The 20,957-nt window shown below is 45.3% G+C and overlaps 1 protein-coding gene across 7 annotated transcripts in view; it reads left to right on the top strand.

Annotated features, from left to right (window-relative positions):
* GAL3ST4 (galactose-3-O-sulfotransferase 4) overlaps positions 1-20,957 on the top strand; it is a 109,990-nt gene that overhangs the window by 73,697 nt on the left and 15,336 nt on the right. For 6 of the 7 annotated variants that reach the window (XM_033925336.1, XM_033925339.1, XM_033925333.1 and 3 more), the window contains one exon: positions 15,384-15,488. The exons of the other annotated variant lie outside the window; for it this stretch is intronic. In XM_033925336.1, coding sequence (XP_033781227.1) covers positions 15,388-15,488 — 101 coding nt within the window. In that variant the 5' untranslated portion in view covers positions 15,384-15,387. The remainder of the gene's footprint in view (positions 1-15,383; positions 15,489-20,957) is intronic. 7 annotated transcript variants of the gene reach the window in all.

Here is a 20,957-nt window from a genome sequence, read left to right as displayed (position 1 = left end):
CAGTGGCATAATAAGGGGAGGCAGGGAAGCCTTGGGCACCGTCTGGGCGGAGCTGTCATCACCAGCACCTCTCATTCTCTTGACCCAGCCACCTCTTGAAATCTTCTCTGGCTGTGAGTAGCACCTCATTCCTGCTGCTCACGCTGGCATCAGCTCTTCTTTAAGTTATTTCCTGGTCGTGGGATCAGGAGGTGACATCAGAGCGAGCCGAGACCGGTGCAAGATTTCAAGAGGTACACGGATGGGGGACACACGTGGTGGGGAAGAATGAGGGGGGAGGCATACTTGGCAGGGAAGAGTTCGGGGGCACACTGTGCAGCAGTGCCAGGCACCGCTTCCCCAGACGCCTCCTTCCTTCGTTATGCCACTGGTTAGCATTCCTTCATGAATTCCACCCTTAGTAAACTGCTTAAATGAAAAATTGATGAAATACAGTGTTCCCCCGGTCATTCACGGTCGGCAGTTCGCAGTCCCGGTCATTCACGGTATTTTCCGACCACGAACCGCCGACAAGGAGAGGGCAGCAGGAGAGGCAGGAGAGAGCAGTCAGAGCGCCGCGAGTGCAGGAAATCACTCGCGGTACGCTCCGACTGCCTTTTCCTGCACTAAGTCGGGCCTTATCCAATCAGGAGCTGCTTCGACACGCAGCTCCTGATTGGATAAGGCCCGACTTTGTGCAGGAAGAGGTGGTCGGAGCGTACCGCAAGTGATTTCCTGAACTCGCGGCGCTCCGGCTGCTCTCCTGCTGCCCTCTCCCGCTGCCCTCTTCAGACTCCCCCATGAAAAACCGTATTTGCGGTTTTTCAAGATTCGCGGGGGTTCCTGTGTTTCAAGTTTATTTATTTTATGGCTTGATATACCAACCATCACATGTATCTTGATGGTTTATAATATTAAAAATTAGAAAAATCTAATAAAATTTAAGTTTTAGTTGAAGTAAAATAAAAGGAGGGTAAAACTAGAACTTAGATAGATTAAGACTTATTAGAGACGAAAAGATAGGGAAGTTTTAATTACAATGTGTAAATAAAAATAAAAGGAGGGGTAAAGGGGTAGGAAGTAACAAGAGGGGGACGGGGATGTCACTTCTTAAAAGCTTCCCCCCTTTATTGATTGGCATCTTTGAAAAGAAATGTTTTAAGATTTGTTTTAAATTTATTTAAGGAATTTTCATTGCGGAGATAAAGTGGCATTGAATTCCTGAGCAAGGGTGCGACTACAGAAAAAATGGAATTTCTAGTGTAGTATAGGTCCTTGATTGAGGGTACTGTCAATAAGTTTTGATTCGTAGATCTAAGGGCCCTAGGAAGGGTATAAGGAATGAGATATTTGTCTAGGAAAACAGGGAGGTGGGAGGTCTTAATTTTAAAGGTTAGAAGAATTTTATATGTAGTTCTGTAAGAGACTGGTAACCAGTGTAACTCTCGAAGAAGCGGGGTAACATGAGAAACTTTATCCCTGGACAAGACCATGGAAGATTGGCAATCCAACCCTTCTACTCAGTGAGGACATGTCCACATAAGGTTGGATGGGGGATCTAAAACAGAGGACCCCCTTCCCCAATCTACATGATTATCAATGATGGCTTACGCTGCTGCAATGGAGCTCTGATTCTGAAAGCAACAAGAGGAACTGGCCAGGTGAAGGAGATTTAAAAAACAACAACAACCTAATTAGAGACTGATAAGAGACTAAGAAAGAAAGGGGTGAGACTGTAAAAGAAGAAAGAATGCTATCTGAATTTTCAGAAATTATTAAAAACACTAAACGAAACCTTAAGTTTATATACCGCATCCTCTCCACGGAAGTGGAGCTCGGCACAGTTTACAAGAACTTAAAATATAAGAAGAGAAAGGAAAAGGTTTACATGAGCTTATATATAGAATGGAAGAGTAAGGGGGAAATAGAATTACATGTTAGAGAAGAGCCAAGTTTTCAGTTGCTTGCGGAATAATTGGAGAGAGCCCAGGTTCCGCAACGGGTTAGTAAGGTCGTTCCAGAGACCTGTGATTTTGAAGAGAAGAGATTTTCCCAGTTTACCTGCATAGAGAATACCGCGTAGAAAGGGGAAGGATAGTTTATATCTTTGGGCGGGTCTGGTGGAGTCAGGACTCGAGGAGTTAAAGGATAGTGGGATTAGGGGAGGGAGGATACCGTGAATGATCTTAAAAGCCAGGCAGGAGCATTTGAAATGGATTCTGGAAATCACTGGGAGCCAGTGAAGATTGGACAGAAGCTTTTTATTAAGAGCTTTGATATGTAATTTGACTCAGATTAATATGAAGTTATATCAGTGGCCATGGAGAGGGGGACAGAGAGGAGGACAGGTGCCGATGCCCTCACCAGGATGATGCCTGGGGCAAACGCCCCTCCCTTACTATGCCACTACCCATAGGTTTCGTATGCTGATGACATTTTTCTTCTCTGTGCTGTCAAGGATTCCTTCACTGACACTTTAGAAACATAGAAACATAGAACATAGAAATTGACGGCAGATAAGGGCCACGGCCCATCCAGTCTGCCCACCCTAATGACCCTCCCCTACCTTTACCTTGTGAATAGATCCCACGTGTCGATCCCATTTGGCCTTAAAATCAGGCACGCAGCTGGCCTCAATCACCTGAAGTGGAAGACTATTCCAGCGATCAACCACCCTTTCAGTAAAAAAGAACTTCCTGGTGTCACCTCGCAGTTTCCCGCCTCTGATTTTCCACGGATGACCTCTTGTTGCCGTGGGACCCCTGAAAAAGAAGATATCTTCCTCTGTCTTGACTCTGCCTGTGAGATATTTGAACGTCTCGATCATGTCTCCCCTCTCTCTGCGCTCCTCGAGTGAGTATAGCTGCAATTTTTCCAGCCGTTCCTCGTACGGGAGATCCTTGAGTCCCGAGACCATCCGAGTGGCCATTCTCTGGACCGACTCCATCCTCAGCACGTCCTTGCGATAATGCGGCCTCCAAAATTGCAAAATTACAGTACGTATCAAAGCTGATCGAGGACCTGAGTACATGGTCACACAGAAACTTCCTTAAACAAAATAAATAGAAGCCGAAGGTACTTTGGTTTGGTTTCTACAACTCACTGCCACACTCAGAACTGGTACGAACCATAGGCAAGAAACCAAAGACTGACAAAATGTCAAAAGTATTAGGTGTCATCCTCAACTCCTGTCTTTCATTTAGAGACCAGATTGATTTGCTGGTCAAAAACATTTTTCTTCAAACTTAAGACAATTAAGGGCAATAAGATCAGTCCTGAGTCAAACCAATTTTCGAAAAGTAATTCAAGCAGTCTTGCTCCCATATCTGGATTACTGCAATTCTCTGCACAGTAATATCCCATTGAACGAATTTAAGAGATTACAGCTGCTCCAAAACACAGTAGCTACACTGATCTTTTGCCTGAGCCAGTTCGAGAGGACCAGTCAACTTCTGACAGAACTACATTGGTTACCAATAAGAAGTAGAATCCAGTTTATGACTGCCTATATGGTCTCGTAAGACTATATTTGGAGAAAACTCTACTGGACTGACATTAAAATCATGCATTCCTCCCATCATTTTAAACTGGATGTTCCTTCTCCACAACAAGTCTGGCTAAAACACTCTTCGCATCCACATTTGAATTTCAAGGTCCCAAAATATGGAACTCTCCTCCAAGTAGCTTGCAACAAATCTCTTCTTACCTTCAAATCAGGAAATCGCTAAAGACATCCTGAAACTTAGGGCTCCTTTTACTAAGGTGCGCTAGCATTTTGAGCGTACACTGAAGATTATCGTGCGCAAACCACGCGGTAAATGAAAAATACTAATGCAAGCTCTATAGAGATCTAATACTTTTTAGGTTATAGCACCCCAGATCTGGAATAACTTACCAATTTATTTATGTGGTGAATCCTCACTAGAAAAATTTAAAAGTTCTTTAAAAAATTACTTGTATAAGGATGCATTTGAGACATAAATAGGATAATTCATCTATCATTAATGCTTATGCTCAAATATCTAATTTTAATTAGACTCTACTCAACATAAGGATCCAAGATGGCGGATGGAAGGGTCAGCTGAGTGGTTCAGTTCAGTCGCTCGAGCAATTTTTCTGATTCTCTTTGCCTGAGAGAGGAAAATTACCCTTTGCAATGCTGGAGAGGAGGGGCAATAGTTCCGCTGGAGCCTTGCGGCGACCTGGCCCAGTCCGACTCGGCAATATCGACAAGCTCCTGTATCGAATACAGGAAGTGTCAGTGGCATCAGCAACCCCATTGGAGACGCCCTGTAGCGAGGCAGAGGCGGTCTCCCCGGGACTAGAGAGTGCTGAAAAAGGGGCCGCTGAGCTGATCGCTGCAGCTCAGCGGCCCCAGCAACCTGCCTACTGCCTATTGAAACTATCGCTGCAGGAGAGATGGCTCATCTCACCACAAAAACCTTATAGGTCATGGTGTGCCCCCATAAATACCTCCCAGAACCTACTAGGCCCACCTGTCTACCACCCCAATAACCCTTATGGCTGCAGGTGCCACTTATATGGCAGTACATAAGGGTTTTGGTTCACTAGCCCACCCCCCCAGACCACTTAAGCCACCTCTGTGCAACTCTACTAGGCTTTCCTATGCCAGGCTGTCAGGTGCTGATGTTCGGGAGGCAGATATGTGACGTTTTTATTACAATTTTTATGGCGGGGAGGAGGGGTCAGTGATCACTGGTGGAGTGTGTAGGGGTCTGTACTTTGTCCTTGCAGTGGTTATCTGGTCACTTTGGATACCTTCTTGTGACTTAGACCTGGTTTTAGATGGCCTAAGTCATAACATCCAAGTTCCGTCTAGGCAGTGTTGTTAAACTTTCGGTTATACATGCAGTACAATTAAGTCTAGGGCGGCCCATGTCCCGCCCAAATCCCGCCCTCACCACTCCTCCTAAAACACCTCTTTTAGCACTGGGAAGGCCTAAGGTGTTTTTAGATACATCTAAAACCTGGTTCGATTATCGGCACATGGACGACTTGTCTCACTGATCGTCTAAGTGCCGATTTAGGCCAGTTTTTAGAGATGGCTTGGGGAAATCCACTGCTTATTCCTAGGATGAGCAGCATAAAATCTGTTTTATTACTTAGGATCTATCTAGGTACTTGGGACCTGGATTGGCCACTGTTGGAAACTGGATACTGGGCTTGATGGACCTTCAGTGTAAACCAGTATGGCAACTCTTTTGTTCTTATGTGAGCCAAGTATAGGACAAACAAGCCATTGTGATATCACTGATGAGAGACATTGGTGGATTGAGGCATTATGACATCACAATCTCAGCTCTGGAATGTTGCTACTCTTTGGGTTTCTGCCAGGTACTTGGGACTAGAGAATGACACGGTGAAAAAATTGGTCCCCGTCACCGCCCCGTCCCCGTCTCACCATCCCCGTCACCGCCCCGTCCCCGTCTCACCATCCCCGTCACCGCCCCGTCCCCGTCTCACCATCCTCTTCACCGCCCCGTCACCGCCACTGCAATCCCATTCACTTTTCTTTATTTACGTATAAAGGAAACATTCTTTAAAACTTTAAAACTTTAAAACTTAGTTAAATATTAGTTAATAACTATACAAAAACAAAACACGCAGAGAAAAAATTAATTAATATAAATTCTCAAAACTGACACATTTTGATCACTAAATTTAAAATAGTTATTTTTCATACAGTTTTTCAATCACTAATCTTCCACCACCCCTGGGGCTAGCAATGCAAAAACAAACACGACATGTACTTTAAATGCTTACAATGTTAGCCTATATGGTAAGTAGACGCGGCCGCTGTACCTAATCGCGGCAAAGATCTCCCTGCCATGATTAGCATAGTGACCGCAGCTACGGCTGCAAGTCTCCCCTCCCCCCAGCGATCACGGCAGGAGGGCACCCAACCCCTCCTGTAGACCCCCCCAACGGCCCTCCCGACAATCGCAGCAGAAGGGTACCCAACCCCTCCTGCCGGTCCTCCCAATGGCCTCCCCTAAGATCGCCGGCAGGAGGGTACCCAACCCCTCCTGCTGGACCCCCCTCCAACGAACCCTCCCACCCCGGAACCCCCTTAGTCTTACTTTCCAAGTTGGACCGGACGGCTCCTCACACGTATGGCCAGCAGGCTTGCCTCCGTCCAAATGAGGCGGGCCCACCCCTACCCTGCCCAACCCACAGGATCCTAGGGCCTGATTGGTCTAGGCACCTAAAGCCACTCCCGCTATAGGAGGGGCCTTAGGTGCTTGGGCCAATCAGGCCCTAGGATCCTGTGGGTTAGGCAGGGGAGGGGAGGGGCGGGCCCGCCTCATTTGGACGGAGGCAGGCCTGCTGGCCAGACGAGCGAGGAGCTGTCCGGTCCAACTTGGAAAGTAAGACTAAGGGTGGTGTTTCGGGATGGCGGGGTTTGTTGGGGGAGGGACCGGCAGGAGGGGTTGGGCACCCTCCTATTGGCGATATAGGGGGCCGTTGGGGGTGCCGGCAGGAGGGGTTGGGCACCCTCCTACCAGTGAGGGCGATCGTCGGGGGGGGGGGGGGGGGGTTCTATTGGCAGGAAGGGTTGATCTGACAAATGAGGAGCACGGTGAAAACACAGGTAAATTGCGGTTCCTAGAGGGGGGGACATTGGCCTGCGGGGACAAATCTATTCACCGTTTTTGCGGTCGGTGAAAGGATTTGTCCCCGCGTCTGCGGCGATTTGCTAATGAGGTCACCATAACCCGCAGCCAAACCGCAGCCACGCAGCGGTTCGCTGCGGGGATCGCTCCCCGTGTCATTCTCTACTTGGGACCTGAGTTGGCCACTGTTGGAAACAGGATACTGGGCTTGATGGACATAGAAACATAGAAAAAAGCAGCAGAAAAGGGCTATAGCCCACCAAGTCTGCCCATTCCAAGTATCCCCTCCCCTGAATTTACTCCCTTAAAGATGCCACGTGAGTATCCCATTTTCTCTTAAAATCCATCACGCTGCTGGCCTTTATCACCTGGAGTGGGAGTCTGTTCCAATGATCCACTACTCTTTCGGTGAAGAAGTACTTCCTGGAGTCGCCATGAAACTTCTCTCCCCTGATTTTCAGCGGATGCCCTCTGGTGGTCGAGGGTCCCATGAGCCAGAAGATATCATCTTCTGACTCGATGCGTCCTGTGATGTACTTATATGTTTCAATCATATCTCCCCGTTCTCTTCTTTCCTCAAGTGAGTACAGCCGCAATTTTTTAAATCTTTCTTCATACGTGAGATCCTTGAGCCCCAAGACCATCCTGGTGGCCGTTCGCTGAACCGACTCGATCCTCAGCACGTCCTTTCGGTAGTGTGGTCTCCAAAACTGAACACAGTACTCCAAGTGAGGCCTCACCATGGCTTTGTACAACGGCATCATAACTTCAGGTCTCCTGCTGACGAAACCTCTGCGGATACACCCCAACATTTGTCTTGCCCTGGAGGAAGCCTTCTCCACTTGATTGGCAACCTTCATGTCCTCACTAATGATCACCCCTAGGTGTAAACCAGTATGGCAACTCTTATGTTCTTATGTGAGCCAAGTATAGGACAAACAAGCCATTGTGACATCACTGTTGAGAGACATTGGTGGATTGAGGCATTATGACATCACAGTCTCAGCTCTGGAATGTTGCTACTCTTTGGGTTTCTGCCAGGTACTTGTGACCTAGGTTTGCCTTTGCCACTGTTGGAAACAGGGCTTGATGGACCTTCAGTCTGTCCCAGTATGGCTACTCTTATGTTTATCTTAAATACTCCAGTTATCAACATTCCCTTGTCACAGAGTATCTATTGTTTATAATCTGCCTCTAAGATTGTAAAAGAAAGCATAAACATTAAAGGGATTGGGACATGACATACTACTTAGTCTGTGTGGTTTGCACAATCAAAGTGGTTTACATAGGGCAATGAAGCATTAAGTGACCTGCTCAGAGTCACAAAGAGCTGCAGTAGGAATTGAATTCACAATGTCAAAATGCTGAGTCAGCTGCTCTAACCACTAGGCTACGCCTCCACTACATTACAAACAGAGCTTAAAGACAACTTTCTCAACTACCTTTGTGTATTTTTCTCAGATACCCTATCTGGCAAAGCAAACACCTGGTAACATCTGTAAGAGATTGGTTATGTGTGTGCAAGTGTGTGAGGAGGAGCCCACTTTTTTTAAGGCTGCTTTTAACTCCTAACCCTTGTAAAGTACCCATTTCTGTTTTATCATTCCCTCTATGAGAAATTCCCTAATCCCTATTTCTTCCATTTATCTCTGGCAAGAGCAGTCAATTGTGAATGTTGTGCTGCCGACTGCAGGGTGACAAAGGGAGAGAGGGAGGGAATGGAGAGGGAGAGAAATGCTGCACCTGATTGGGGAGAGGGAGGGAGGGAGAGTGAAGACCAGGGATGGGACAGGAGACAAAAGAGAGATGCCAGACTATGGGGAAGGAAAAGAGGAGGGAAAGGAAGGAAAGGAGATGCCAGGCTATGGAGGGGGAGGAAGATATGCCAGGGTATGGGCGGGAGGGAAGGGAAGGTGACAGAGATGCCAGACCAGGGAGAAAGGAGGGAGGGAAGGAAAGGAAAGAGAGGAGATACCAGAGCATGGAGGGAGAGGGATAGATGGAAAGAAAGGAGTCTGTTATTGAGAAAGACATGGGGGAAGCCACTGCTTGCCCTGGATCGATAGCATGGAATGTTGTTATTCCTTGGGTTTTTGCCAGGCACTAGGGACCTGGATTGGCCACCGTGAGAATAGGCTATAGGGCTTGATGGATCATTAGTCTGACCCAGTAAGGCTACTCTTATGTTCTTAAACTCTATTGAGAGAGATTGCCCCTTACATGTTTAATGTACATCTAGCAGTGCTATAGAAATGTTAGCATTGACATTGCCAGACAGCCAATTTTTGGCGGGCCTGAGCCCAAAGTGGGTGGACATCTCTCTCTCATTTCCTTCCTTCTCAGCCCCCAGTCTGTAACGGAAGATTCTTTCTCTTTCTCACCCTCCCTTCCCACACTCCCAGCCCATGTACCATTTCTTCAGGTCATCAGCAGTGGTTCCTACACGTTGCCGGTGGCAGACCCGGAAGCCTTCCCTCTGATGCACAATGCAAATGCATCAGAGGGAAGGCTTCCGGGTCTGCCACCGGCAGCATGTGCAAACCGCTGCGTAACTAGGTACTTGGAACCTGGGTTGGCCACTGTTGGAAACAGGATGCTGGGCTTCAAGGACCTTTGGTCTGTCCCAGTATGACAGTTTTTATTCTTCAACACCTTAGGCACCGTCTGCAAGATCAAAGACTGTGGCACAACTCGACAAACCTGTACCTTTAATGCACCAGGGATAAAGAGCCACAAGCTCTCACTCAAACAGCCATCATTTGAGAATTTCCACCAAAACCCTGCTGCAGCAACTTTAACCTCCAAACTCTCTAAGCAATTTAAGCTTGCATAAAGCTATACGTAGCGGCTTATCTTGCCAAAGAAAACATGAAAGTTTCTCCAATAATTTATAAAACGCATCTGAGAATGGAATGGACACTATATTCAAAATGTAATAGGTGCCAACACCATTTTAATTGCCTCCATTCTACCCCACTAACTCATATAGAGACCACTTAAGAAATAAGTCATCAACCAACTCAATCAACTTCTGCTTACTCGGTTCCAAGGAACTCTCCACTGAAGGCCCAAACCAAACTCCCAAATATTTTAACTTTTCAGGTGCTCATTCCAAAGAATAGCCTGCCAAATACTGGCCTGTAGTTACTGGGTAGCTGGACCTGAAACCAAACTGGGTAGCACATGCCTGCCTGTGGCTACGCCCATTCGTATTTTCTAAACTCAGGAATGTAGCAAATGACAGCAGATAAAGACCATATGGCCTATCCACTAATCTCTACTACAGTGTATGCTCTCCCTTAGATATCCTCTAGGAGCAATGTTCGGAAATTCTTCTTCATGGAGAGAATAGTAGATGCCTGGAATGCCCTTCGAGGAAAGTGGTGGAGAGAAAAACGGTGATGGAATCCAAAAAAGCATGGGATAAAAATAGAGGATCTCTAATTAGAAAATGAAGGATGTAAAGTAAAGAACTAAGGCCGGTATTGGACAGATCTGCACGGTCTGTGTTCCATATATGGTGATTCGGTGTAGGATGGGCTAGGGCGGGCATCGATGTGAACTCCACGAATATGGAACAGGAGGATGTTACTGACCAGACTTTACGGTAGATATCCTGCAAACAACGGGATGGTTGGATAGGCTGGAGTGAACTTAGACAGCAACTTCAGCATTTGGAACCTAGGACAATACCAGACTTTAGTCTAGGGCCCAGAAATATCAAAGAAGAGACAAGTTAATCTAATCATGTATTTTTTAATGAGTATAACTTATGGGCAGACTGGGTGGACCATTCAGGTCTTTATCTGCCATCGTTTACTATATTACATGCTTCTTGAATTTAGATGCATCACCCTTTCTCCATTCCATGCATCCACCCCTCTTTCACACATATACATAGAAAAACAGAAATACTGTATGACAGCTCATCCAGTATGCCCATCTGCAGCATCCACTATCTCCTCCTCTTACTATAAGCTAAGGGGCTCATAATCGAAAGAGAAATATGTCCAAAAACCGGCCTAAGTCGGCACTTGGACGAAACATTTCTCAAATATGTCCAAGTGCCGATACTAAAAACGGGTTTTGGACGTATTTCTGAACGACCTAGGCCTTCATAGTGCCGCTGAACAACCAAAGCTAAACGGGGAGTTTTGGGAGGAGTGTCGAGGGTGGGAGTTGGGCGGGACGTGGGCCAGCTTAGACTTAGTCGTACAGCATGTATAACCGAAAGTTATACACCTGACGATCGACGGAACTTGGACATTGTGACTTAGACCATGTAAAACATGGTCTAAGTCACAGAAACCCACCTAAACTCACCAGATAAGCACTGAAAACACATAATACAGACCCCCACACACTACCCCAGTGATCACCGACCCACCCTCACCTCCATAAAAATATTAATCACACCTTTAAAATTCAGCCTCCAGACCATCATCACCTGGCCGCCTGGCATAGGAAAGCCTAGTCGTCCAGCACAGAGACAGCTTAAGTTATCTTGGGGGTGGGTTAGGGACCCATAGAGAGGAGGACCCATGCCCATAAGCCCCTGTAATCACTGCATTGATACTTAAACATGTGCCCTGCCCTATACACCCCAAAAACCCTTTTCTACTGGCATATAAGTGGCTCCTGCAGCCATAAGGGCTATTGGGGTGGTAGATAAATGGGTCTAGGGGATTCTGGAGGTGGTTTGGGGGGCTCACCATGACCTATAAGATTGCTGTAGTGAGGAGAAGCCATGGCACCCTTTTGTGAAGTTCACAGCAATGCCCTGTAAGGTACCCCACTATTTAGGTGGCATGTCTGGGTGTGCAGTCCATCACTTTGCAGACCCCTCCCACGTCCAACAGGGCTTGTTCTAGGTGTTCTGGACTTGGACGAAAGGTGGATGAAAATGTGGTATAAAGATGGACAATTTAGCGGCTTGGACAATCAGATCGGCAGGACGTATAATTAGACGATTTTCGAAACGAAAAAAAAGTTGGATGTATTTTTCAAAAATGTGTCTTAAGCTGTTTTTTACTTTGGATGACTTGCTAGATGGACGTAAACGGACTTAGACGTCCCTTTCGATTATGCCCCTCCGTGGCTCTTTACACATGCATTGTGAGGTCATAGAGCTTTATGGTTACAGAAACACAAAAACATGACGGCAGATAAAGGCAAATGGCCCATCCAGTCTGCCCATCCGCAGCATCTACTATCTCCTTCTCTCCCTGTAGGCTAAGGCTCTTTACACCTGGTGTTAAATGTGTATATTTTTTAATACTGTTTTATAGTAATCCTATTATTAGGTTTCAATTTGCTGATTTTGAGTTTACGCCATTCTTTGTATGTATATTGGGTCATTTTACTATTGTTACGCTGTTAACAAAATTGTAAGTTTCATGCTATACTGTACCTGATGTACACCACCTTGGGTGATCTCTTTATAACGGTGGTCAATGAATCCCAATAAATAAATAAAACGAAAAGGGAGAGAAACAGAGGAGACGGCAGGGGGGAAAGCCATAGGAAACAGAGTGGGTGGTGGAAAACCCTTTATGCAGAGAGTGCCGACAGGTTGAAAGAAACAAGCTGTCTCAAGCAGAACCCAGGATAAAAGAAACGTTTTCTGCTGACCCTGTTTGTAATGTTTAACACTTAGCTGTGTAATTACACAGGCAGCAGCCGGCTGGCACGCTGGGCCCCTGTATAATTATACCTGCCTTGTTTGTACAAGACCACTTGTGGATGCCAGGTGGACTTAAGTCTTTTTTGTCCACCTGTATTTAGGGGCTGTGGTGGGGATCTCTGACATCTTACTGCTACTGCTGGTACTTTACTGTTTAACATTTCTATAGTGCTGATAGGCATGTGCAGCGTTGCACAACAATATATTTAAGGGACAGTCCCTTCTCAGTAGAGCTTACAGTCTGAATTAACAGACAACAGGACAAGTAAGGGCTTACGGAGTTTCTCGGGGTGCTTAGGGTAAGAGGGTTATGAGCTTTATTTATTTATTTATGTCAAAATGTATAGTGCTGCGTACGGCCTGTCAGCACTTTATAACTGATGCAGAACCCAAGGTGAGAGGAGTTAGGAGTCGAAAGCACCCTCGAAGAGGAGGGCTTTTAAACGGGCCTTGAACATTGCCAAAGATGGAGCCCGCAGGGATTTGTGCAGCAAGGTGGAAGGGACGGAGTCTGGAGCTGGCAGTTGAAGAGAAGGGCACAGATAGGAGGGACTTACCAGAAAAGCAGCATAGGAAAAGAGCGTCAATATGTAGGTAGGAAAGTGGCATATCAAAGTGGCATGTCAAAGTGGAGTAGAAGACGAGAGATTTGGAAGACAGTCCAGAAAGGGATTGTACTTGCTAGAAAATGGATGCCAATTAACGTCATAGTATGCCTATTCTCTGCCCTTAACCAATGCTCCCTTTTCAGGTAGGCCTCATTAGGTGCTGACAGACACCTCAACTCAGTAACGTAATAGAGGCGGGTAGGGGAGGTGGTCCTCCCCCGGCGCCATCATGGTGGGGGTGCCAGCACCCCTCCTCCTCTCCGCCACCCCGCTGAACACATGCCCCCTTTCCCCGTACCTCTAGTTGTTCGCTGCCACATTTAACAACTTCAACGTGCTCCTCGCAACCGCGTTGGCTCCTGCCGACATCACATCCGTGCATAGTATAGTAACATAGTAAATGACGGCAGATAAAGCCCTTTTACGCTTGAAGAAACCAGGTGTAAATGCTTGCAACCAAGATGGGCACAAAGAGGCTGTACAGTTACTTTATTTGATATACCGCAATTATTAACAAAAATGTTAAACCAAAGCAGTTTATAGTAAAATAAGGGATAAAAATTATAAAATCATTGAGGACAAACAGGTAATTCGACCATAACAAAACAGACACAAGGCCTCTTTTACAAAGCCGCGCGGCAACAGCCCCAAAGCCCTTTAAATCTCTATGGGCTTCGGGGCCGTTAGCGCAGCACAGCCGCTAGCGCACCTTTGTAAAAGAGGCTGACAATTTGGATAAGAGAAAGGGAAAAATTTACAATATATTAGAGGGAAGGACAAAAAAGGAAAACAAAAGGTAAAAAGAAAAACTGTATTAGCAAGAAAGAGAAAAAAAAAAAAAAGGAAACTTATAAATGGATTGTTTCAAATGCCATTTAAAAAAAAAAAAAAAATTTTATATTGCCTCACTTCTATTTGTAATTGAATCTGCGGACCAACAGAGTCTACATATATGCTCCGCAATGACATCGCTGAGATCCATGAAGATACTTAAGGATTTAAAGTTGGTTATTGAAAATTGAATGATTGGATAATTAAATCAACTTTAAGAGTATATGATTAAATAACCAGTTATTGTGAATAAATAAAATGTGTCAGAATCTAAGAAAAAGTACCAAGTCTTAGTGCACACTTACTTGAGAAACAAGACAAAAATATCAGTCGGGTTCTATTTGTCAGATATAACAATTTGTTAATTGAAATGGTATATCTCTGGCAAATGAAACGATAGAAAAATGTGGTTTGTTGCATTTGAATCAGTGTCTTTGTGATTACTTAGCCAGCTGAATAGCTCAGTTTCTAAGACTTGGACAATTTAAACCAAAGCTCAAGGACCACCTTCCATCCATCAATGGCATTAACCACATTTTTAAGAAAGCTGAAAATATACCGCAACTGCCGAAACGTGGCTGCGTCAGGTTTGTGTTCATTCAATAAACCATCTTCGTCGTGCCATACTAGAATTCATCCTTTTGTTCTTATGCCATCCTGTTCTTTCTGCTCCAGGTCATCCAGGTTCATTCAACTTGGTATACCACTTCATTAGAAAGAAAGAAAGAAAGTAGGCCGTTCAAATACGCATAAACACATTCAGGAAAGAATTCTATAAAACAAAAAGGAAAGCTCACCCCAAAAGAACTTACCCCATTTTGTTGATCACAGCTTCTATTTCGCCTCTCTAGTCCAGTGGTTCCCAACCCTGTCCTGGAGGGCCACCAGGCCAATCGGGTTTTTAGGCTAGCCCTAATGAATATACAAGGAGCAGATTTTCATGCCTGTCACTTCCATTACATGCAAATTTCTCTCATGCATATTCATTAGGGCTAGCCTGAAAACTCAATTGGCCTGGTGGTCCTCCAGGACAGGGTTGGGGACCACTGCTCTAGTGGACCACTTATATTTAGTAAGGAAATTAATTCACAACATTCAGGACAACTGTAGATTGGATACATGTGATTGTACGAGGGGGTGCTGAAACCAACTTCCTAAATTCTGAGCGTTATTTTGCCACTGTAGCTGAAAAGAGTGTTATCTTATTTCATTAAGTGCCAATTTGCAAAAACAAACTTCTATGTTTTTTGACATCGTTTCAGATCATTGATTGAACCATATCCATGTCATTCTCTCTCCATAGATCATCTATGGCTCAGAGGCTCAGGGTGAATATCTCCAAAAAAGATGTATTCTGAATTCAGAGACTTGGCAAACAGTTTTTCACTAGAACTGACTAAATAATAGAGAAATATTCTTCCACTTCAGATAGTCATACTGCTATTAACAAATCAAATAAACTTGACTTTTCACAGGTTGCCTGTGAAAATCTTATCTAGTTTTCTTTTCTTTCTATTGAAAATGTCAGAAAGAGAGAGGACTGTAGGTGTTATAGTCAGCTAGATTTATGTGAATGAGATTCAAGCACTTGCTGTGGTATCCAGCTCAGGGCTCTGCTTATATACATATATTTTTGGTTCTCTGCAGGAGAATGAAGGTGCTGGCATGCGGTCAGACCCAGATGTACTGCCTAGCTGTGGTCATATGTATGGTTATTGGCTTCACTATGCAGATTTTATTCTCCCAGCAGAGGTAAGGTAGTCCCAGGAAGACCCCGTGTTCAGAAAAAGTAACAGATTTCAAAACTAAAATGCAGCCTTCAGATATGTCCTAATAGCTAACTGTCTTGCTTCTTTAAGAGTTTCCAAGTTACTAGTTCTAGGAGCGAGATTTGGGCCAGTCAGGCACTACAAGTCCCTTACTGCATTGGGATGTACGTATGTTTAAAACCAGGACTGACATGGACCTGGGTAACTTGGCAGATCTGTTTTCTGACAATTCTGACTCCTTGCAGGGCAAGAGAGGGTAAGAGTTTGGGAAATTCTGCCATTTTCCCTTTATGGTACATGGGAGTCTTCCACTCATGTTCCTACCACTGGCAGAGCTGGCAAGCTCCAGGAGGGAGACTTTTTGGACAATCTTGGTTTTAAACTTACACCCCAATGTGGTGTGGGATTTGTAGTCCCTGATTGTACCAATTGAAATTAGTGCTATGGTTCCTATAATGCATTAGCAGAACTGCCATGAGAGCCCAATCTATGAGAGGGAGATTTAAGCCTCATCCCAGCCCCACCCACTATGCCCAGTCACACCTCAGTACCCTGTCACACCCCCAGAACCACCCATTCCATCTCCTGGCAGACCTTGCCTGCAGCACCAAGCTGCCTCCCCCTCAGGCAGCAGGAGATGGTATTTTATTAACCCATCTCCTGCTGTCAATGGAGGGGGAACATAGCTCAGAAGAAGATCTTTGCTAACCCTGGAGAGCAGATGAGGCTGACAGAAATTCAAGACTGTCCTAAAATCTCCCTCCTGGAACTTGGTAACTTGCAAGTTCTGCTTTGGGGATAGTGCTTCAATATTGTGGTTCTCCATGGGCAAGCAGGATAAGTCAGCCTCATATGGGTGATGTCATTTGACGGCGCCATGCACGGATAGCTCTCCTAAAGCTCAGAAGAGCCTTTTTCCAGGAGTTTTGAAGGTAAGAGAGAGAGAAAACTTGAAAGAAGAAAAGTAAAATAGGAGAGCAAGGAAACCTGTCCACATGACTGGATGGATAGAGCAGACTGGAGAGGAAACGGATGTGGAGGGGGGGGGGACTTGCACATGCTCTTTTCCTTTAAAATAAAGGGAAAGGAAGGTAGGAGCCAAGTCAGTGTCAGCCTAGCTGTCGCTACCATTCAGTATTTTCAGTTGGCATTACTTATGTCAGCGAGGCCTATGGGAAATTATATCAATCTGACTCTGGCATGGGAATTCAGATAGACCCTGAGGGCAGGAAGACGGTTTTAAGTATCTCTGATATGTTTTAAGTAGCCCTGATTGAATCATGACTAGCTAAAAGGTATTAATGTCTGATTAAGAGGGTGCTTAGGACAATGGGTCTAGGTGCATGGAACAAAGAAGCCAGAGGCTAATCCCATCACCATGCTTGCAAGTATCACACCCTCCTTAGCAATTAAATTAACCATTGTTTCAAACAGTTTACAAATTCTAAACAGAAAGATACTGGGACATACAATAATTTCTTTATTCAGAATAAGATTCCAAGGTATAAAAGCCTGCTCTCTGCTCTATCAATCTATCTCTTTTTCTATCTAGCTATCTCTTGGCTCTTGGCTTGGCACTCTGGTTCTCTCTTGAGCTCTCTCTATCTCTCTGTCTATCCTTCTCTTTATCTATGGAACATGAAGCTTAGACCATCCCCCTTTTCTCTCTCTCTCTGCCTTTCCCTGAAACTTCACACTTCCTTCTGGATTCTGTAAGGCAGAGAAACTGCTCTGCTCTCTGCTTCATTGTAATGCTTCAGAATATATTGCTTTTCTGTAAGACTATTTCTATAATATTTTCTTTATGCAATCACCCCTGGCTTTGCCTTTTTGATTCTACTTCCTGGTGAAACTTCAGTGAGGGAACTGAATCTGGGACCAGCGTTTGTCAGTACGCCTTTTCACTTAACCCCTACCACCTAATATCGTGGGGGCCACTAACAAAACTGACAGTAAGCAAGATGAGCCATGGCTCATCCCCTTGTTATTCAGGAGGTAATTGGCCTATCCTAAGGACCTTGTGACCGGGGATGTACCACCATTGGTCATAGGGTATGGAGCATGATGAGCCTTGGGTAAGACTCCAGAGAGGTCTTAGGTTTCACATTTAAATGACGTAGCTCGTTGAATATCCCGCAGTCCTCCCAACCCCCAGGTGGCATCAGCATGATGTTCCTCCGATACAGCAGAGAAACACTCCAGGTTAAAATGGGGAAAATGAAAGTAACAGGGTGCAATTGACTCGGGCCTCACCCGTCCTGAAAACACTCATACGCATGAGAACTACATCAGTCATATAAAGGCTTGCTAATTACGTACATCCTCTATTACAAAACCTACCTTCTGGAACCTCCAGCCTTATCACCCACCCCATCCCCTCTCCTTTCCAACAGGAGAATATTTTTCCCCCTCTCAGGTCAACTGGCATCTCCTTAAATGTCACTCATGTCGCTCTTCCATTCAGTCGAAGGTCTGGGGACACTTCCCATGTTGGTCTATTGAAGTTCTGGATATCCTACCAATCACTGAGCACAGATCATGATGGCCTTTGATAACAGTATATGAGAAAATGAATAAATAAGCAATCTAGCTATTTTGGGGTTCCCATGCAATCCCCACCACTCACACACTACTGTCCACAGAGCCCAGGCTCGTTGCACACTTCTTGCACTGTGGAATAGCACCAATAGACATTTATGGGAATATCCTCACTTCGGGTGAGGTGACTGACAGAGTATGTAAGGGGTGAGGTCGTAGTTCCCACATACCAATTGGGTATATGACTAGATATTCATATTTATATTTTTGGGGGCACAGGTTAACACCCACGTGCTAAACATTTATGTATACATTTTCTGTCTTGCCCAGAGACCAGAAGCAGAGACAAGGGAACCTCACCCCACCAAATAGGAAGACTGTTTTGCCGCTTGTCAAATCTGAAAAAAAGGTTTAGCAGAGGTCACTCTCTCCAATGAAGCTCCCTATGACCCTGATCAGGGGGCGGAGGTACATTCAGAGAATATCAGCAATTTGAAGTCCCGCTATCTGACTTTATCCCACATGCAGAAAGCATTTGCAAGCAGGGAAGAGGCCTGTGCCTACCACACTAAACCATTCCTGGCAAAAAACACAGTTTCAATACCTTCAGGAGCCCTCTTAAAATTATGTATACTCCACAACAGCTCTTCCATATCATGCCAGGATGCCTCGATAGGCAGCCAGCAGCCAGTAAGTGCCTATTGCACCCACAATGCAAGCTTGGAGCCCACACTGGGATCTCTACCAAGTAGCCAACCAGTTCCATCATCCATCCTCTTCCAATGGGTAAATTAGTACCCAGCCTGAGGATGGGTGGTTAGGGGGTGAAAACCATCACATCAATAGTCTTCCAACAACCATCACACAAGTGACTGTCCTAGGTCATTCATACCTAATTCTCATATGTCAGGGAGTGGCCCTATCTCCCCTTGTGAGAAGATTCCCCTAGACCAGTGATTCCCAACCCTGTCCTGGAGGAACACCAGACCAATCGGGTTTTCAGGCTAGCCCTAATGAATATGCATGAGAGAGATTTGCATATGATGGAAGTGATAGGCATGCAAATTTGTTTCATGCATATTCATTAGGGCTAGCCTGAAAACCCAATTGGCCTGGTGTTCCTCCAGGACAGGGTTGGGAACCACTGCCCTAGACTACAGATGATGTCTGGATGACAGTGGAACCACCCTCATAACTGGCTATGTGCACCTCTGCATATGTTGCCTCAAATTGCTACATATACCGGATAGCTACGGTCCCTAGTAGCCACTCTTACCCTGGTCAAGCCGGGAGAAACAGTCCTCTCTAGGGCCCACCCCATACCATGGGGCTAGGCATTGTATCACCCTCAGTTGTATGGGTCTCCCATTATGGCCCTACAGAGACAAACACCACCTTTCTTAGCTTTTTGAACTCTTACTGATCCAGAGTTAACCTCCACACATCTTGCTAGGTCACATGTGTCCCCAAGGCATTAATTTGATTCCAGTCTGAAAGGCTCTTGCTGCTTACTGTTTGATAGCCCATTTCCTTTGAAATAAATTGCAGAATACTGCCCTTTCAGATGCACTCTATGCTGGACAGAGTTTGTCCCCTTCAAGTCTGTCTTTACTATTTGCAACCTTATGAACCTTACAAATTGGATACAGCTTCCTCTGGTTCCTAGTGCCTTAAATCGCAGCCCTTCCTGTCCCAATGGCCATCTTTAGATTTGGCCTTCCCTCTGAGGGAATCCTGGGCCTTTTGTTTAGGTCTCGATCCACTCCATGTAACTACATCCTACCACAGCATGACATGGGCTGTGAAGAGCACAACAAAACGTTGTCAACATAATGCCCCTTCACAGCCCTCAGCTTGGGAGTCACCAATATGTGGCTGACTCATCCTGCTTGTCCATGGAGAAAACATAGTTAACTACCTGTAATAGGAGTTCTCTGTGGACAGCAGGATAAGTCAGCCACACAAACCCACCCACCTCCCCTCTCGGATGAACCTGCCTATAGTTAAAGGACTGACTAGAGAGGAAACAGATGTGGAGGGGAGTTGGGGGGGGATCTGCACATGCTCAGAAGAGCCTGTAAAAAGGCTCTTCTGAGCTTTAGGAGAGCTATCCATCCATGGCGCCAATGGACGACTTCACCCATATGTGGCTGACATCCTGCTGTCCACAGAAAACTCCTATTACAGGTAAGTAACTATGGACTTCAGTCCTGAGGTACAGGCAGATCCCATGGTAGTCCTGCAGAACTTGCTTGCACCTGGCAATCAAAATTGAGATATTACCACCCCTAATGCAAGATGGGTAGAGCGGCCTCCAGATCACCTTGGAGCTATGTGCTGTAGACTCATGGAGTCCTTAGACCCATCTGTGGAGACTCCCAGACGTTGGCTGATAAGCTAAGTATTTACACTACTTTCACATTAGAGATAACATCTTTTTTACAAAAATGCACGAATTACCATATAAGTTAAAAATATGAGCAGCCAGTGATGAAGTGCCACATAATTCTCCCCGCAGTCACAAGATAGCACAACGGAGGAGTGGTGGGGCTGAGGCATACTCATGAAGTATATGTAAAACCGTTTGTACTAGTCCAGCATTCTGCTTTATTGTTTATGCCTTTATAAAACAGGCATCGAAGAGGCTTTTTGGAGTTTTAGCAAGTGGCCTGTTACAAAATTGATCCCTAAATGATACAATCTTTACTGTAATGTAATATGGCTTTTATATTCCACCAGCTCCAAAAAAGGTTCTAACTGGAAAACAAAAATGCTATAAAACAGAGAATTATGGCAGAAGTTTTCAAAATAGAGTGAGTCGTCAACTTATTATCTATGCAAATTACGACTGTTTGAGTTTACGACCAGACCCGACCACGATAGTCACTCTCCCTACCTCCCTGTCTCCCTCAGA

Source organism: Geotrypetes seraphini, chromosome 16, assembly GCF_902459505.1.
Source record: "Geotrypetes seraphini chromosome 16, aGeoSer1.1, whole genome shotgun sequence".
Classification (NCBI taxonomy): Eukaryota; Metazoa; Chordata; class Amphibia; order Gymnophiona; family Dermophiidae; genus Geotrypetes; species Geotrypetes seraphini.
Note: the sequence above shows the minus strand (reverse complement) of the source record. Positions and strands in the feature narration are given on the sequence as shown.